This window comes from Momordica charantia, assembly GCF_013281855.1.
Source record: "Momordica charantia cultivar OHB3-1 chromosome 3 unlocalized genomic scaffold, Mcharantia_2.0 BLBB01000003.1, whole genome shotgun sequence".
Classification (NCBI taxonomy): domain Eukaryota; kingdom Viridiplantae; phylum Streptophyta; class Magnoliopsida; order Cucurbitales; family Cucurbitaceae; genus Momordica; species Momordica charantia.
In genome coordinates, this window is record NW_028275161.1 from 15,858,254 (window position 1) to 15,878,475 (window position 20,222).

At 34.7% G+C, this 20,222-nt stretch overlaps 2 protein-coding genes and 1 pseudogene across 4 annotated transcripts; all 3 read left to right on the plus strand.

Moving 5' to 3' along the window:
• Nucleotides 1–352: 352 nt before the first annotated feature.
• On the plus strand, nucleotides 353–9,754 carry CYP71 (cyclophilin71). 2 transcript variants are annotated; one of them, XM_022286788.2, is made up of 15 exons: nucleotides 353–625; nucleotides 851–936; nucleotides 1,285–1,373; nucleotides 1,477–1,716; nucleotides 1,880–2,001; nucleotides 3,407–3,482; nucleotides 3,589–3,696; nucleotides 3,777–3,953; nucleotides 4,189–4,406; nucleotides 5,729–5,861; nucleotides 6,999–7,222; nucleotides 7,718–7,871; nucleotides 8,320–8,483; nucleotides 8,878–9,088; nucleotides 9,287–9,754. In XM_022286788.2, the coding sequence occupies exons 1-13, from the start codon at nucleotides 450–452 to the stop codon at nucleotides 8,401–8,403; spliced, it is 1,887 nt and encodes a 628-aa protein (XP_022142480.1). In that variant the 5' UTR covers nucleotides 353–449; the 3' UTR covers nucleotides 8,404–8,483; nucleotides 8,878–9,088; nucleotides 9,287–9,754. The 2 variants fall into 2 exon arrangements, with proteins under 2 accessions (XP_022142480.1, XP_022142479.1); XM_022286787.2 differs by lacking the exon at nucleotides 8,878–9,088.
• A 1,705-nt stretch (nucleotides 9,755–11,459) lies between these two features.
• On the plus strand, nucleotides 11,460–15,709 carry LOC111012585 (histidine-containing phosphotransfer protein 1). Of its 2 annotated transcripts, none has more exons than XM_022286778.2 (6): nucleotides 11,460–11,618; nucleotides 11,710–11,822; nucleotides 11,907–11,975; nucleotides 12,195–12,266; nucleotides 12,390–12,462; nucleotides 15,603–15,709. In XM_022286778.2, the coding sequence occupies exons 1-6, from the start codon at nucleotides 11,556–11,558 to the stop codon at nucleotides 15,645–15,647; spliced, it is 435 nt and encodes a 144-aa protein (XP_022142470.1). In that variant the 5' UTR covers nucleotides 11,460–11,555; the 3' UTR covers nucleotides 15,648–15,709. The 2 variants fall into 2 exon arrangements, with proteins under 2 accessions (XP_022142470.1, XP_022142471.1); XM_022286779.2 differs by lacking the exon at nucleotides 15,603–15,709 and adding an exon at nucleotides 12,703–12,929.
• Nucleotides 15,556–20,139, plus strand: LOC148212467 (uncharacterized; annotated as a pseudogene).
• The last annotated feature ends 83 nt before the right edge of the window (nucleotides 20,140–20,222 follow it).

Consider the following 20,222-nt stretch of genomic DNA (forward strand, 5'->3'; position numbering starts at 1 on the left):
TACACTAGAAAAGCTTAAAAAATTGTTTTTAAAGGACGTGGTAGAACAAATAATACCTAAAGAATTATTGAATCAAATAAAAAATATATATAATTTGTATAATGAGGAAAAAAATAATAATAAGTTTTTGTTGGTTGAATTCAACTTTTAACCCACTAGATCTATAGAATTTTTATTTATTTGAAACCAATATTAAAACACTGTTAATGAAAAAAGATTCAAATATAGTAATTGATATATATACTTATAGGTAGTGAATTTTATCTCAATGAACCTGCCCACGTCATTTGCTAAAAAAAACCCTAAAAGAAAAAAAAATTGGAGAGTATTGGTATTGACTAATTTCAAACTTTTGGTCCGTAAGTGAATGCCAACCCGTCGTGGGCTCGTAGACTGTAGTTGCAGCTTCACACAACAGCCAGCTCGAAGAACCCTAGGAATACACGAAGATGGAAGATCCTCTGAATGGCAATGGCAATGGCACTGGCAATGTCGATTCCGCAGCAGCAAAGCCACAGCCCGACGAGGAGGCAGCCATCGGCCCCGGTCCGGCCCCTCGCGCGCGACCCAAACGCCCCCTACAGTTTGAGCAGGCCTATCTAGACACCATCCCCTCTGCCAACATGTATTTCTCTCTCCCTCTCTCACTCTCTCTCTCTCTCTCTCTAGGTTTCTCCGAGATTACCCGTCTTGAACTGTTCTAGTGATTATAGGGTGTACTTTAATGAAATGGGAAGTTTAGGTATTGAGCTGATTCGATCAGCTGAATCCGGAGGAGAATTTAATATGGGTTTGTGGGTTTCTGAAGTTATAGTTAATTCCTCATCCATTGTTGTTTTTCCTTTGACAGGTATGAGAAGAGTTACATGCACCGGGATGTGGTTACTCATGTCGCTGTGTCTTCTGCAGACTTTTTTATAACTGGGAGTGTTGATGGTAAAATTCTAATAATGTTATCTTCCAACATGGCTAATTTGCATTCTGGATTTTGGATACTTGTCACTCTGGCACACGCTCGTGTATGTTTGATGTTCGTTGGGACTATCATTGGCTGATGGCAATCTTGATATGCTTAGACAGAAGGATTATTGTTTAGAAGTTGTTTTCTTAACTGTAAAAAATGCGTGTTGGATAATTATTCGTTAAAAGTCATCTTTTCCTACTCTTCTCTCCTTAATCCGATGTTAAGAAAAATAAATTGTAACCACTGAACCATGCCAATGTACTAATTTAACGATCTTTCTGATTATTTCGTCTCTTTCTCTCCCTGCCCACCCCACATAGGGCACTTGAAGTTTTGGAAGAAAAAGCCTATTGGTATTGAGTTTGCCAAGCACTTCAGATCCCACCTTGGTCCAATTGAAGGCTTAGCTGTGAGTAATTTTCTTGCTTTCTGTTTACATGCTTCAAAATTTATTTTCTTTGAGTTATGATATTCTACCATTATCAGTTTCATAATTTGTTTCAGTTTTGCAGGTTAGCATTGATGGTCTGCTTTGTTGTACAATATCAAGTGATCATTCTGTAAAGATATATGATGTAGTTAATTATGATATGATGGTCATGATACGGCTTCCTTTTGTTCCTGGTGCTGCTGAGTGGGTCTATAAACAAGGGGACGTCAAAGCCAGGCTTGCTATCAGTGATCGAAACTCATCATTCGTGCACATATATGATGCACGATCTGGTTCAAATGAACCTATTGCCTCTAGAGAGGTTTGATGGCATCTTTAATCATCATAGAAAGCTGAAGTAAATAATGTTCAATTAGGGAGGGGGTGGGGAGCAGGATTGTAACGCTTTTTAGTACAGTTACACATATGAGTCACCTTATGGTGTGCCTGATCTCAACTACTAATTTGTCTTATTTTGCTTCCAGGTACACTTGGGGCCAGTGAAGGTTATGAAGTACAATCATGTATTTGATGCAGTTATATCTGCAGATGCCAAGGGAATTATTGAATACTGGACCCCTGACACACTCCAGTTTCCAGAAAACGAGTATGTTTTTCTACATGGTTTTAATTTTAATTATATGTTATTGATTAAAATAAACTAGAACAACAATCTTCGGCCATTGGGATGAGAGAATCCTATGCCAAAAAGACTTGTGAAAAGACTTGTGAAGAACACTCTAATTTGAGGCTGTGGTACACGACCATAGATAAAAAAAAATAAAATTATATGTATCTTAAAATGTTATGGAGTTCCTTTCTTTCCAAAGGACCAAAGGATCGCTTGGCTTGCATTGCATTGCATTAGACCAGAGAAACCTAGCATTGTCTTTAAACCACCAACCAGATGACCATCCAATGAGGCCATCTTCCGCCATCTTAGGAGAGCAGCAGGCTAACTCAATACACATTTCACTTTTGTTATACATGACACATAAATGCGATCATCTAATAGTCATAGAAAAGCCCGCCTCCATGGTAAGAAGAGAACTCAAGAATTCATTAAAATAAGCTGATTGAAGATTAAAAAAAAGGCTTGAAAAAGAAATAACTTATTAATTAAGCATGGTGAATCAATACATGTCTTCAATTTTTATGGTGGGTCACTGGGTTGCAGTGGAATAAATTCTATGTTATTTGCAAGCTGTGCAGCCTCCAGTTAGATGTGAGAGTTACAATTGTTTGAAAACCCGAGAGATATAAGAGATGTGTCGGAAAATTGAGTTTACAATGACGTGGTCAAACATAACTTATTCAGTAAGCAAGGTGAATCAATACTTTATACATGTCTTCACTTACGATGGGTCATTGGGCTCCATTAGAACAAATTTTATGTAATTTCCGAGCTACACTTGGACACAAGAATTTATATAAAGATCATGAGAAGGAAAAAGGAATATTGAAAACAAAGGGAAGAAAACAAATTGCAGGTCATACAAAGATTCAGTTCTTTTCAAATGCTGACTGGGCAAAATTTTGGGAAGATAGAAGATTAATTTAATGAAGTTGTGTTTTGGTTGGAGCCGGAGGTTATTTGGTTTCATGGAAGAGTAAGAAGCAGGATATGGTCTCATGCTCTCAATTGTTGAATTGAAATATAATAAAGTCATACAGGTTTTTGTTTCTTATTAAAAAAAATAATAATAATAATAAAGTCATGCATAGTTTGTATGTGAAATAATGTGTATACATCAACTTTTAATTGAGTTAGGTTTTAATATTGCAATTCTAACTAAATTATGCTGTGAAGATCAAGCTGCTCATCCTGCTCTTCATTTTACACCCAACCTAGACAGATACGTAGTAAATGCACTAAAATAATTTCTTGAATGGAAATCCAGTGGTGGGGAGGATATTTAACAGTTGTTGGATCATTGCTAGATTTTTCATGTTTGGTATCTGTCTTTCTGAATTCCATGTATATGTGATAGTGTTTTATCTGGCTTTTGCAGTGTCAACTTTAAATTGAAAAGTGATACCAACCTCTTTGAAATTGTGAAATGCAAAACAACTGTTTCTGCTATTGAGGTAAAATATTGGTGTTAGTTTGTATATAAATTCTCCTACATAATAATAAAGTAGCAATTGTGGATGCGTGCACGGCGGGAATCACTCTTTCACTGTACTACTTCAGGTCAGCCCAGATGGTAAACAGTTTTCTGTTACATCACCTGATCGGAGAATACGTGTATTTTGGTATCGGACGGGTAAACTAAGACGAGTTTATGATGAATCTCTAGAGGTAATATTAAATTATGGTGAAATTTTTGTAATACCCTTGATGTTGGACATTTCTGATCTTTTTAATCCTTCATTAATTAGGTTGCCCAAGATCTACAACGAAGTGATGCACCTTTATACCGATTGGAAGCAATTGATTTTGGGAGGAGAATGGCTGTTGAGAAGGAAATTGAGAAGACAGAAAGTGCTCCACAACCAAATGCTGTTTTTGATGAGAGCTCTAATTTTCTCATCTATGCGACTCTTCTTGGAATAAAAGTAAGATACTAATGTTGGGTAAAGTGATCTCCGCAATTCTGTAACCATCAGTTATCTTCCTCAATTCTGCATCCAGAAGAAATATTTAAATATTACAGCTGGGCCAAAATACAAATTCTTTTGATAATAAGGGACATATGGATATATATCAATTTTAAATTTCCTAAAAAAAATACTACTCTTTCTTCCTCTTCTAAAAGGTTACTGTATACTTGTGTGGACGCACATATATTAGGTAGTAAACTTGCACACAAACAAAGTTGCTCGGATCCTAGGGAAGGTGGAGAACAATGACAGGTTCTTGAGAATTGCTTTGTACCAAGGTGACAGAAGCAGTAAAAAGGTTCGAAAAATCCCCTCTGCTGCTGCAAATGCTAACGAGAGCAAGGAGCCGTTGACAGATCCCACTCTGTTATGTTGTGCTTTCAAGAAACATCGGATATATCTTTTCAGGTAAGAGGTATTTTTCCTAGGACATATTGCTGTGCAGGCGGCATGCAAAAATGCCTTTTACAAGTATTTTTAGCTTGTTAATATCTATGGTTATCTCATCATATCGAAGGTTCACTCTACTCTTTTTTATTTTAATTTTTGTCACACCGTGAAGTTTTGTCCTTTTATTTTTTTGGTTTAAGAAACCATTTCTTTAAAATAAAAAACACTGAGCAAAAGCTAAGCTGCACAAAAAAAAGGCCAAGACTCAAAGGAGGACAAAACAAAAAGAAACGTTAAGTTTACCTCAAATTATTGGTAATCAAGGGAAGACAAATGTCATAAAAGCTGGATACAAAAGTTCATGAGGAGGCATTGAAGTGTGTTAGCACTCCAAACCTCCTCTCACTTATGTTTGTATTTTTTTTTTCTTTTGATACAACACGTGGGGATGTGGGTTTGAACTCATGACCTTTTGGTCAGAGATAGGTGTCTTAACCATTTGAGCTATACTCGGTTTGACACTTATGTTTGTATTGATGAGCATTGTTTTGAAAGTGTGCAAGCGATGTGTGCACTGTTGATACCTCGCCTAATGTTAGGCCTAATTAAGTCACTCTAGCAGTGTGCTAGTTGGGTACAAATTATGTTGAGGTAGATCAATTGAGGAATCAGAAACTCAATTGTAATAAAGCTTGAGGTGTAGACTGTAGAGAATGGGCCATCTAAACTATGTCTACGGCTAAGGAGTAGTAGGTCAAGGCAAGGTATATTTTTATTGTAAAACAAACATATTCTTGATTTGCCAAATTAAGAATGAAAGTCGTGATGCAGGTCTTAAAATTTGATGATGGTAGAAAGTTATTTGAAGATGTGTTCTATGGAAAACCAAGAGTTGACAAGAACACTAGTTGACCTTGAGGAAGGAATTTTACAGAGCGAGTTGACAAGAACACTAGTTAGGAGCTAGTTAGCATTGAAGTTCCTAGCTAAGAGCTTTTACTTGGTTTTTGATTAACACCAATCATGTGCATGTATTCTTCATCTGCTGTTGGTTGGGGAGGACGTCTCATTTTCCCTTTGACCTTTTATAGATGTTTCTTTCTTTAATGTTGTTATACGTTCCTTATTTAAAAGAAATAAAAGGGAAAAAAATTGCGCTGATATATAACTTGACCTTGGAGAGGTTTGAATGAATAACACAGCATTTCATGTTATTTTAATGAGAAATGCCCTCTTCATATTCATTTCTTTCATAGTCACGAGTGTTCTTGCACAAAATATATTTTTTTCCCTTTCTTATTTTGATATGAATTTATTTTATTTTATTTTATTTTATGAAGTCGAAGAGAGCCTGAGGAACCAGAAGATGCAACAAAGGGAAGAGATGTATTTAATGAAAAGCCTCCAGCTGATGAACTGTTGGCAGTATCAGATATTGGCAAGTCAGTTACAACGTCTCTTCCTGATAATGTGGTAAGTGTACTTTTTCTTATCCCTCTACACGGAAGTTTTCTTGTCGCAATGAAACCCTGTTCAAAAGTATTGTTAGAACAAGGTCTTGTGTCATGTGAGAGTCCTAATAGGGATATATACAGAGCAGTGTTATTGAGGCGCACCTGGGCGCTCGCCTCAGGCGAGAGGTGAGGCGATTTTGCCCAGGTGCGCCTTGCAAGGTGCCCAGGCGAGCCCCTTAAATCAGGCGCTCGCCTCGGTGCGCCTCTCGCCAGAGGCCAGGCGATCACCTCATTGAAGCGAGGCGATCTGCCTTATATTTTTTTTGTTTAAATTTTTAGTGTGTTTTTTTTAAAGAACCTTTCTCCCTCGCAAAATACCTCGTCCACAAACCCTAACCATTCTCTTTGCCTCTCCACATTCACCTTCACCACCCTCAATCTCTGGCTATCGCTTGCTCCCATCTCCGACCATCGCTATTGCTGCTTCTGTCTTCGACTAAACTTATTGAATTTGGTTGTTTTATATATCTTGTTGACATTTACTATGACACTATTTTGGTGCGCCTCGCTTCACTCAGGCGTCGCCTTTGTATCGCCTCTCGCCTCAAGCCGATCAAAGGGCTTGTCGCCTTGAGGTGCGCCTTGCACCTTGAAAACACTGATAGGGAGTATTGCTAGTATGTTAGGGAAGGGGCAATATGGTAATTAGTTAGGGGTAAGTTGGTTATAAATAGAAGTAGTAGGGAGGGAAGGAAGGCATCTTGGGAAATAGTTAGTGGGAGGAAATTGAGAGAGTTCTTTGGGAGAGAGATAGCCCTCTCGAAAGGCTACCGATACTGTAGTTTCTATTTGAGATTGCAATATAGTTATCTAGTTAGGTTCTTGTATTTGGGATCCTAACCTGTCATTCCTTCTTTACTATGTTATCGTTAAGCCCATTGTTGTATATAGTATTTTTGTAGATTTTTCTTTATCTGTTGGAAAGATTTTGCCTTTAGGTACACAACGACACTACACATGGTATCCAACTATGTTCATGTTAATATCAAGTGTCATTTTCGAACACATTTTAAGTAATTCATTTATATATATACATATATGTATCTAGTCTCTCGACTATAAAGAAAACTGATTTGTCTGATTCATGCTTCCTCAGATATTGCATACCACGATGGGAGACATCCATATGAGATTGTATCCTGAGGAGTGTCCAAAAACAGTGGAAAACTTTACAACGCACTGCCGGAATGGTTATTATGATAATCTCATCTTTCATCGGGTCATCAAGGGCTTCATGGTACAGACAGGAGATCCTTTAGGAGATGGAACTGGTGGACAGTCTATTTGGGGAAGAGAGTTTGAAGATGAGTTTCACAAGAGGTAACTATATTGATAGGTGGTTATTTTTATCCGTCCTGAGTTACTTTAAATGGTTTAGTGCAGTTCCTAGTGGTGGTTCTGATACCAATGATGCATTTGGGCATGGGTTTTCTGGCAGTAGCAGTGCTTTCCAATCCTTATAATGGAGTATATTCTTCTTGCATAAAGCATCATCATCTTTATTAACTCCTGGCTCCCTTTTCTCCTATCCCCGCAAAAACCACCAACATAATTAATTCTCCCTTTATAACCCAACAAAACGGACTGATTTTTAATCCAATCTATAGTCTATAGAAGTTTAGATGAACTAACAAATTGTAGAAAAGCTATTATCTCTAGTGCCTTTTTATTTTTTTGTTGGATAAGGAAAAATGCTAATATCTAACTTGGAAGTTGGGACCTCTCACTACGTAATTTTATGGTTTTTTAGTTTTGGAGCTACTGCTTAAAGCTTGCTTGTTAATCATATGGTTTGGGCATCTTGTTTCTTTGCAGTTTACGGCATGACCGGCCTTTCACTGTTTCAATGGCTAATGCAGGCCCAAATACAAATGGGTCTCAGTTTTTTATCACAACAGTAGCCACTCCTTGGTTGGACAACAAGCATACAGTGTTTGGAAGAGTTATTAAAGGCATGGATGTTGTACAGGTATGGTTTTGTTGTCATGACCGTTCATTGACCTATCTTTTTAGTGTGCATGGGATTTTTGTTTGTTCGTTCTATTTATTATACTTACTGCGTAGTAACGAAATCTATGAACATATATATGCAAATGTTAGTTAGATGATTTTGAATGACATTGCAAAACTTCTGATATTATGTCTACTAAAGATGAACTAATGAAAACCAGGGAAAGTTATTAACGTTTTTGTTGATAATTCAGTAAAAATGAATATCTATGATGGTAAGTTGAGGCTACCGACAAATATACTGAAGATAGATTATGGTAGAAATATTGATGCGGTCTCAGTCCGTGCTTTTGTTTACATTTATGTTATTCGAGTTTGTGCCCTGCATCTCTTTGTTCATGATCATGGTGAGAGCTGAGAGCTGAGAACTAAGAATATTGTTTAATTCTTCTGCATTTATCTAACAGACAATTGAAAAAGTGAAGACGGACAAGGCGGATAAGCCATATCAAGATGTGAAAATTTTAAATGTATCTGTTCCGAAGCCTTGAGGTTCCGCTCTAGAGATCGTCTTGTCAGCATAGTTGCTAGGCTCAGGACTCTTTGCCCCCCCTGCAGGTGTGGAATTCAGGTAAAATATATATCCGTGTTCATGGTAGTTAGATGTGGTGGGCTAATTTTATCCGTTTCCCCATTTGAATGAGTTGGCAATAATCCACGGTTGCAATTCGATCACTATTTTGTTTTTGTTTTTAGTTTTACCTTTTTAAAAACTATGCTTGTTTTTGTGCAATTTCATTAGTAAATTTTTACCTTTTTTGAAAATATTTTTGAATTCTTAGTCAAATTAATTTTTTTTGAAAACTACTTTTTTTGGCTTTCAAAATTTGGCCCTTTTTAGAAAAAACTATATAGCAAAACAAAGGAACACAATTTTCAAAAATAGAAAACCAAAAACAAAACGGTTATGATCTTAAATTTTAGTATTTTTTGGTTAAACATTTCACTGATATGTGAAATTACAGTAGTGGGAAAAGAAGCCCCAGTGATGCTTAAGATAGTTTTCTCATGAAGTCATATTTTCAAGAATCAAGCTGACTCCTCCCTTGAGATAGTCTGATTACCATTTTGGAATTTAAGCTTTAACAGCAGGCAATGGGTGTGGAAGTTTGAGCTACCCTATCTATTTTAGGAGTATAACAATATGGGATGCAACCCTCGGAGGGATTGAAATATGTAGGTGCCGTTTGATAACGATTTCGCTTTACTTTTCTGTTTTTCAAAATTATAATTGCTTTCTCACAATTTCTTTAATATGTTTTTAACCTTTCTTCTAAACAAATTTGGATTCTTAATTTTTAAAATCTGGCTTTGAGAATGTATCTTATTTTAATTTGTCGTCTTATTTTTTATAATGAGTTCTGTTATCTGCAGGATTGCTGATATATCTCCAAATTTCTACTTCTGAATTGGAAGGACCTGAAAATCCGTCATCCTGCAGGTTTTTTTTTTTTCGAAATGTCCCCGCGAGTTGGAACACGAGATCTTTTGGAGCTCGCGACTCTGAGTTATCTAAAAAGTGAAATCTGAAAGATTGTCTATCTTTTGAGATCTCTCACCCAAAGAATAGAGTGATTTTAATGCACAAGTTAGTTGGTCATTATAGTCATTTTCCTCTTCATATTGTTCATACCATTCCCTCATAACCCTTGAGCTGAAAATTGTAGACTAGTTTATTTATTGTTGTTTTTTTTTTCTCTGCATTATCTTTTGAAAAACATGTGGAAGAAGGAAGATCCGTTTTTTCTTGTTTCTTTGTATTATATAAACCTGAGATTGAGGAATGTATGATTTGAGTAAGAAGAAATAGTAAAAGATGCAGGCAATGTACTATTATTATCAGATTATTTATTTATTTTAAATCATGAAAACATTATTATTATTTTCAATCATATGGTAGTTTAAGTTATTTAATAATTGGTTTACCAATATTTTGTTAGCCAAACTAATCAATCTGTTTGCCTTTTTTTTTGGTGAAAGAATCATTAATTAATTGATCAATAATTAGTAATAAAATTATAAGTGAAAATATTTGCCTTAAACGAATATCAATTTATAAGGGAAGTAAAAGTAGAAAATAACATTAAATAAAGGTAATTTGCTAATAAAAAAAGAGTTCAAACAGAAAATTAAAAATATAAATAATTAAAGAAATGGACATTTAAGAAATATTGATTGTGAGAAGATGACATGATTTATGTGAATTTAATCTCATAAATTTGAAACAAAATTAGATATGTGTGGGGAACATGTCTTGGTACCAACCCTAGCGGATTTGTCTAGTTGAGTCATGTAAGTTTGACACCGAACGTAAATGGGGAATCGACATTTCTATTGTACAGTAAAAAATCAAAGTTCAATTACTATTTTGGTTTTTGCACTTTCAATTTTGGTTATGGTTAGTTTTGGTCTTTGTACTTTTGAAATGAGAACGTAAATGGGGAATCGACATTTCTATTGTACTGTAAAAAATCAAAGTTAAATTACTATTTTGGTTTTTGCACTTTCAGTTTTGGTCTTTGTACTTTTGAAATGGGATTTGTTCGGCCTCTTCAATTTCATTTCTATCTTACTTATTTCGATCATAATTTTAGCATAACGTTTTATTCACAAAGTTAATTAAAACGTAATTATAAATTTGTATCAAAATGCTTTCCATCAAGTATAAAATTTGTGTTAAAATTTTGCAAATATACATAGACTATGGTCTTTTTAGAAGTACAGAGATAAAAACAGACATTTTTAAAGTATAGGGACTTAAAATGAATAAAAATTAAAAGTGTAGAGTTGAAATACTAAAAAAATATAAACAAAATATCAACGCCAACGTCCATCTTATTTTAAAGTTAAATGATTACTTATTAATTTAGTATATATATATTTTATCAATTTCTTGATTTTTATGATTTTCTAGAAATATCCATCTATATTTACCTAGACATTTTTGTAAAATTGAGATATTGACATTTTGGAGGTATTTTGAAGACGAACTTTTGTAATTGAATATGAAAACTACTTTCCTTTGTACATTTAACAGGTGAGATCCCACTTAGTAGTTAACATACATTATAGTACAAACGACGTAAGTTACATCGGAGTAGAATAATGGTTAAAAATAATTTGCTTCGAAACACGTTGGGACGAGAAATCAACCAAATATCGAGGTGATTACGAAGTACAAGGTCCGCGATATTACTCCTTTGTCCTCCTTCCAATCTCCCCTCTCTTATCATATGGAGAGTTGCCTTGCACTACCCTTAAATATAATTTCTTCACCTTTCTCCCTTTTTTTGAATTGTTTTTTTTTTTAAATTTTTTTTATCCCATAACAACACGAACGACTACAAGCATAGCTCCCTCCTGAACGTTGTACTAGAAAAATAATCTATAGAATCAAATTAAAAAGGAAAAGAGAAAAAAAAAACAAATATAGTGATTAAAATTTAACTAATAAAGACTTAAACAATAACTGAACTTTTTCCTCTTTTTTGTTTTTGAATTTTTATAATCCCTGCGAAACCGTAGTTTTTCAGTATAAATAGGAGTCCCCTCCCCTGAATTCTCTGCAACTAATTCTCGTGATTTCCAGAAGCAAAAATTACACGAACAAAAATCGATCGAAAACTGAAACTGAAACTCAAAAATGGCGTCGATTCATCCTCAGAGACTGATGATGGAGCGGTTCACCTATGCCTTGCGCGAACAGGTAATCAATCCTTTTCACTCTCTCTGCTCCGATCTGTAATCTCAAGAACCGGAATCAAGATTGATTTCATGAATCGCTGTGTTTGTCGCAGGGATTTCTTGATCGCACCTTCGATAACTTGACGAATTTGCACCAGAATGAAAATCCTCTGGCGATCTTCTGCGGACATGCCGAACCTAATCTCACGCAAATTCTACCGTATCTGTAATTAATTTTGATCCGTTCAACTAATTTTGCTATTTCTGTATGTCCGATTTCGTCTAATCTGAATCCGTTTCGATTTTCTAGGCAACCGAGTACTTTGAATTTCGGGAGAGTGCTAAACGTCATCGAACAGGTCAAGGGAAACGCCATCAGGTAATTTTTGGAAGTTCGAAAGATTTTTGAATTCCCCGCCAATTTCTTGCATATAATTTGTGAATTCGAAGTCGTATTCATTTCTCGAACGAACTCTCTGATAACTGATTTATGTGAGAAACCTCTGTTTATATGATTCTTGTTCTCTGTTTTGAAGAAATTAGAGAAATTGAAATGTTTTTCATAGTTGTGTTTTATATGATTCTTGTTTCTGATCAGTGTTGGTGGTAGACGAGTGGCCATTGCTTGTGCTGCGCTGCAAGAACGTTGCAGAGCCTATGACTGTGAGGGGTAAATTTGACAAACAAAAATTAGAGCTTTAATTTTTGACACTGCCAAAAAAAAAAAAGAAAAAAAAATCTTCCTATTTTTTGGATAAATTCTTTAAAAGTCATGATGGTTTTTTGTGTGTAGTGCCAATGACGCATATCGGAAGGTCCTATGGGAATACTATATTTTGCGTGACTGTTTCCATCACATTCTGCAGGTAATTATTAATTTGTTTTTGTTAATTCCAATATTATGTCTATTTAGTTCATGAATTTATAAACTTTTAATAACACTGTTTATAAATTTTGAAATTTGGTTAAGATGGTGTGAACTTGTTAGTTAACCTAATCCACTTATTTCATCTAAATTTTGATTGAGACTAAAGATAAATGTAGTTATGAATTAGAGCATCTAAAATAAAAAATGTTAGATTTATTTTATTTTATTTTTGTAACAGGCTGAGAGGACAATCTTTTATAGCCGAGGTTGAAGAAACCAAGTTTAGGAGTTAGAAAAGTGTGTGTGATGTGATTTTTCAGAGTTCGAACAAGCTTTTTTTTTGTTTTTTTTTTTTGAATGTGAATATTCTCTTTCTCTCTCTCTCTCTCCCTCTTTTTTTAGCTTTGTTTTTGTAAGCAAGCTTTTTTGGATTCTAATTCAATTGTTTTTGAAGAAATTCTACTCTCTTTCTCAAATTTTAGTTTCAAGATTGACAATATCCTCCTTTTAGAGTTAATCTTCAAACTATGTTAATCTTTGCAAATAAAAAGATCTTGTTTCAATCCATCTTCTACTGGTTTTTAAAATTCTGCTTAGTTTAGTAGTAATTGGCATCTCTTCTCGATCAAGATTCAGGAATTAGAATCTTCCATCCCTTTGTTGTACTAAACAAAAATCTTGCAACCAAAGTAGATCCGGTCCAAAACCCAGATGGATAATTAGGCAAAACAACAATGGCATATTATAATATACTTGGAATCACAGTCATATATTCATGTGGATTAAAAAAGTCTAAAAGCAACTAATAAAATAGTAGTTAAGAAGAATGGATAAAAAAGGTACTTATAATAGTAGTTAAAACTAAATTATTGATCCAAATATTCACTTTCCAATAATAGGTACTTATCCATGCATGTTTATATTTTATTTTAGCTAGAAATTTGTGCTATAATCACCTGTGGAAAATTATAAGAGTTGTACTTCTCAACAAGAAAGAACAACTTTTGAAAAAATATTGATTCAAATATATATATATATATATATATATATATATATATATATATTTGTGTATCAATAAATGTGGAAACTTGATGGAAATTGGAGATAATAAATAATAAAAATATAAAATAAAAGTATCTATTTAGATCTTAAAATTTAAAAAAGTTCCAATTGTGTTTACAAAATTTTTATAATATTTTTACTTAGGTCTCGAAAATTGACAAATCATTAATTAAATACGATGTTATGACATCTTCTTTTAGATAAATTAACGTATGTGTTTTGTTCATTAATTATAATGTTAAGTTGAAAGACTTTGATAAAAACCTATTCTAAAATTTTGAGACAAAAATAAATGGAGACCAAGTTCAAAATTTATAGACATAAGGTAAAGGTGATTCTCATGATTATATATGAAAGAACAAAAAACCAACCTTACAATTACATCCTTAAATTATAAAATTACAAAAAAATAAATTGTTGGTTAAATATATGTTTGTGGTTAATTAACGTTTGAACGTTTTTTCAATTTAGTTTCTATTATTTAAAAGGGTTTTAATTTAGTACCTTATGTCTTTTAACATTTTTCAATTATACTTTTTCCGTTGATGAAATTGGATGATGGCAAATAATTTGATAGAAAATTTGGAAGAAGAATTAGTAGAAGAGAGAAAAGTTTATAATCTCTCCTCCAAATTAAGACGAAAGCTAAAATATTTTAAATCTGATTTTAAGCTTTTTAGTTATTCTTACTTTATACTTCCAAATTTTTGAATTTTAACAAATTTAGTCTTGATGTAGTCGTAACTAGGTATATCAGTTACAGCTAATTTACCTTATACAAAGTAAATCAATATAATCATTCCCTTTGATTTCTCTCTGCCTTTCCCTTTCATTTTACACATACCCAGCAATCGGACCCATCCTTCCCTTCCCATACATATAGGATTTTAGAAATTTTGACGGTAGAGGCTAAATCGTTACTAATTTAATGTGATAAATTATTTATTTTTTTTGGTAAATCTCATCAAATTTGGGATATTAAAGTCACTATTTAGACTAATGATGAAACATAATTGTTTTAGGCAAAACCCTTGCTATATTTCATTAATGTTAAAGGTCAATATATCACTTCAGCTTCTTTTATTTATTTATTTTTATTATTACATATCACTTGAGCCTTTTTCTAGATAACCTCTAATTAAATATGTATAGCCGTAATTTTGAATAGGAGGTTTCTTAATTCTAAATTATAGAAAATGACAAAAGGATCCTTCCTAGAATAGTAAGAGGGAAATACTTTTTATGATGCTATCTAAAATTTCTAATTTTTAGTAAAAATACACCTTCAACTTCTATAGAATTCCAAATAAAATTTCCCTGTTGATGGGATATACAGTATATTATTGATATATCAAATATCAATATTTGTATAAGGTATATCTATGGTATATCAATATTCAAATTAGGTATATCATTTGTATATAAAAACAAGTCTATCAGTGGTATATCAAATGGGTATGTGTTAACACACACATATATTAATAACTAAATACAATATATTAATGGTATATCAGATGTTCAATGACATGTCAACACACATATATCAATAATTAAATAAGGAAAAAATAATTGGACTTTGTAAAAAATATTTGAAATTTTATTTTCGATTTGTTAGGACCCGTTTGATAACCATTTCGTTATAAGTTTTAGGTTTTTTGTTTTTAGTTTTTTAAAAAACAAGGTTGATTGATAACCAATTCAATTTTCTATTTTTTTTTAAAAACTATTTAAAATTCTATGTAAATTCTAAAAACAAAAATAGTTTTTAAAAATAGATTATTGTTTTTCAAAATCTCATTTTCTTCGACATATTTATCTTTAACAAAATTTTATCACTCCAATCTTTTTTTTTCATACATTTCTCTCCAAAAAAATTATTTTTCTATCTAAATATTTATTATTTTTATTAGATTTTATCCTTCTGTTATTTGTTACTTAGTCAGTCGTTAGTTTTCATGTAACTGTACTTTCTTGATCTATATACATGACCATCTGTTGTAATGCAAGTTTTATTTACTATGTTTTTTCACATTCTCGAGAGTAAATTGAAGGAATTTTTTTTCCCTTCGTTGCCAGCTGTTTTTGCACTTTCTTCAGCCTTGGCGGTTTCTTCCTTGCTAACCGCGATCTGTAGTCCATTTTCTTGCATCGTTCTTCCATGGCCGACGATGAAAATCTTAATCCTACTGCGACTATGTCTTCATCGATGAATCAGCCGCAGATCTCACTCGAGCACTACATCAATCCTTACTTCCTTCATCATTTTGATAACACGACTCTGGTTCTTGTATCAAATTTACTTACCGATGAAAATTACACATTGTGGAGTAGGTCAATGCTCATTGCTCTAACTGTGAAGAACAAAGTCGGCTTCATCGATGGTTCCTTATCACGACCTACTGGTGAGCAATTACATTCTTGGATTATCTGCAACAATGTAGTAATTTCTTGGATTCTCAATTCTTTATCGAAAGAAATTTCTGCACGTGTTCTTTTCTTCGATTCTGCATATGAAATCTGGCTTGATCTAAAAGAAAGGTTTCAAAGACAAAATCGCCCTCTTATTTTTCAATTTCGAAGGGATTTGTCAAATTTGGTGTAAGATCAGCTCTCGGTTAGTTCGTATTTCACTCGTCTGAAGACTCCTTGGACTGAACTAACTTCTTATCATCCATCTTGTACTTGCGGATGATGTACTTGCGGAGGCGTCAAAGATGTTATCAAGTTTCATCAACAAGAACATGTTATGTGCTTCCTTATGGGCTTAAATAATTCTTTTAACCAATTGCGTGCTCAACTACTTCTCATGGAGGCCCGAGCCATCCATCGATCGTGCATTTTCTTTGGTTGCACAAGAAACACAACAAAGAGCGATTACTTTGCCTGTCTCACCTTCGCTTGCTGCCTTGCTTGTTCGCAAAACTTCGAATGGATCTTCTCGCTCATCAAATCCTTCAAATTCTTCCGGTTCTCAACTAAAGAAGAAGGATAAAGCGGTTTGTGTGCATTGTGGAATTGTTGGACACACTGTGGATAGATGTTACAAATTACATGGTTATCCACCAGGCCATCAGTTATACGGCCAAAAGACTAATGCTTCCAACTCTTCTACTGCCAGATCAAGTCCTCTGGATTCGCTTGCTTCTCTTACTACGGATTAATGTCAAGGCCTGATGACCTTGCTACAGTCTCACCTTTTGTCTACTCAACGAAACACTGATGCAGACACTCACACCCCTCATGTTGCAGGTATTTGTCATGTCTCTTTATTGACCACTGATTTAATTCACCACTGGGTTATAGATTAGGGGGCCTCAACTCAGGTGTGTTTTAATCTAGATTTATTCTGATCCATGAGACCAATTTCGGGAGCAACTTTATATTTGTCGAATCTTTCTTGTATATCAGTAGAATTTGTGGGAGATATACAGGTTACTGCAGAATTGTTGATCAAAGATTTGCTGTTTGTTCCATCTTTTCGTTTTAATCTGCTTTCCGTCAGTGCTCTAATGAAGTCTTCTTCAGTTTCAGTTCAATTTGCTGATTCGTATTGTCTTCTTCAGGACAGGTCTTCTTTGAGAACGATTGGCAAGGTCTCTATCTCTTTCCTACTGGAATAGCTTGCACACCTCGTCAATCCTCTGCTATTGTTTGTAACACTGCTGTTATTTCCTCTTACAATACATGGCATGCTCGTCTTGGTCACCCGTATACAAAGCATTTGTTAGCTCTTAAGGACAAGTTACATATTGGTTTTATACCTAAGCATGATTCTGCTGATCCTTGTTCTGTTTGTCCATTAGCTAAGCAAAAACATCTTAAGTTTGATTCTGACAATAATATTGCTGATCATTGTTTTGATCTAGTGCATTGTGATGTATGGAGACCATATTCTTCTTTTACACATTCTGGCTGTAGATACTTTCTTACTCTTGTTGATGACCATTCACATTATACATGGACTTTTTTGATGAAACAAAAGTCAGAGGCTTTGGTTATTATTCCTCGATTTTTTAAAATAGTTGAAACTCAGTTTGGTAAAGTCATCAAAGTCTTTCGATTTGACAATGCACCAGAGTTGTATTTTACTGAGTTTTTTCATTCCAAAGGGGTCCTTCGTCAGTTTTCTTGTGTTGGTCGTCCTAAACAAAACTCCATTGTTGAACGCAAGCATCAACACCTACTTAATGTGGCTCGATTGCTCCTATTTCAGTCCCGTGTCCCCATTCAGTTTTGGGGAGAGTGTGTTCTCACTGTTTCCTTTTTGATAAATCGAACACCTTCGCCTTTACTTGTCTGGACCACTCATTTTGCTTGGTTATATGGCAAAGATGTTGACTATTCCGACCTTCGTGTATTTGGATGTCTTTGCTTTGCTTCCACCTCTCCCAATCATAGATCCAAGTTTCATCCTCGAGCTACACCCTCTATTTTTCTTGGCTATCCATCTAGTGTAAAGGGATATCGTCTCTATGATATTGAAAACAAGAGTTTCTTTCTTTCTTGGGATGTTGTCTTTCATGAGAAGGTCTTTCCATTTCACACAATTACTGCTGATAGTGTTAACTTGGATATATTTTCTGATATTGTCTTGCCAAAACCCATTGGTTATTCCGGATTGCCTTCTACTACTGGTTTTAGTGGTATTGCACCTTTTGATGTTGGTTTGTCTGATGAATCTTTGCTGCTGATCAGAATAATGTTGTGCCTTCTACTGTCATTTTTGATAGTCCAGTGGTTAATAATGAGGTACCTAATGGGACACCTATTTCTGTTGAAACTTCTGTTATCCTACCTATTACCATTAATGAGTCGGCTTCTATTGATGCTACTTTTATTTCGAATACTGAGCCTAGTACTAATGTCAGAATTGATGGGGCTGTTCCTAATTTTCAACCATCTACTGCTCTTGTACCTCGTAAGTCTTCTCGGCAGTCTCACCCTCCATCATATTTGCGTGACTACCACTGTGGCTTACATCATTTGGGAAGTTCTGTTCCTGAGGTTTCTACCAAATATCCTATTCATAGATATTTGAACTATGATTGCTTCTCTTCTACATATTGATCCTTCATAGCCACAATTTTATCATCAAGCTGTGCCTTACTCTTATTGGCGTGATGCTATGGCCTCTGAGTTGCAAGCTATGGAAGTTAACAAGACTTGGTCTGTGGTCCCTTTTCAATCTGGTCATCACTCTATTGGTTGTAGGTAGATATATAAGATTAAACACAAGGCTGATGGCTCTGTTGACCGATATAAAGTCAGGTCAGTTGCTAAAGGTTATACCCAACAGGAAGGGCTTGATTACATAGAGACTTTCTCACCCGTTGCTAAAATGGTCACTGTTAAGGTTTTGTCAATAACACCTTCTTACATGGCGATTTGATTGAGGAAGTCTATATGGAGTTGCCTCTTGGATATAAGCATAATGCGGTTGCTTCTCAGGTAGAGCGTTTAATTTGTCGTCTTCCTAAGTCAATTTATTGTCTTAAGCAAGCTTCTCGAGAGTGGTTCGATAAGTTCTCTCATGTTTTGTTGCTTCTTGGCTATCAGCAAACTAAATCTGATTATTCCCTTTTTGTTCGAGGTTCGGTGTCTCATTTGTCGCTTTGGTTGTATATGTCGATGACATAATCATCACTGGAGCCTCATCTTCTGTTATTGATAGCTTGAAGCTTCATCTTAATAGTGTTTCAAGCTTAAAGATTTAGGCCCTCTCCGGTATTTTTTGGGGCTGGAGCTTGCTCGTTCAGCTGTTGGTATATTTCTGTCTCAACGAAAATATGCTCTTTCACTTGCTTGAAGACACTGGTTTTCTTGGTTCTAAGCCAAGTTCTTTGCCCATGAATCCACATTTGAAGCTTTCTATGAATGATGACACACTGTTGTCTGACCTTATTGTTTATCGTCGATTAGCTGGCTGATTATTATATCTTACGATCTCTCGGCCTGATATCACATATGCAGTCCAGAAGCTCAGTTAGTTTCTTTCACAACCTCGTTCTTCACATTTAAATGCTGCTCATCCTTTGTTGAGGTATTTGAAGGGTTCCCTTGGTCAAGGCATTTTGTTGAAGCCTACATCTTCTTTTCAGCTTAAAGCATTCTCTGATGCGGATTGGGCTTCTTGTCTTGACTCACGTCGGTCTACTACAGGTTTTTGTAATTTTTTGGGAGACTCTCTTGTTTCTTGGAAAGCAAAGAAACAGACACTGTCGCTCGGTCCTCGACAGAGGCTGAATATCGAGCTCTTGCTGGCACTACAAGTGAAGTTGTTTGGCTTACTCAGCTTTTGAATGATCTTCAGGTTTCTTGTTCTTCCCCAGCTTTTCTCTCTTGTGACAATCAGGCGGCGCTTCATATTGCTTCCAATCCTATGTTTCATGAGTGTACAAAACACATAGAACTTGATTGTCATTTTGTTCCAGACAAGGTTGTTGATGGTTTAGTCAAACTGCTTCCTGTTCGTACAGAGTCACAGCTTGCTGACATTTTCACTAAACTGTTGCGTTGTAAATCTTTTGAATTATTGCTGTCCAAGATGGATGTTTGTGGTGTTGTGCCTCCATAGATGGAGGAGTATTAGATGTTATCCTTCTGTTATTTGTTACTTAGTTAGTTTTCATGTAACTGTATTTTCTCCTTGTATTTTTTTTTCCTTTTTGTCCTAACAGATCACACTCTATTTTTTTC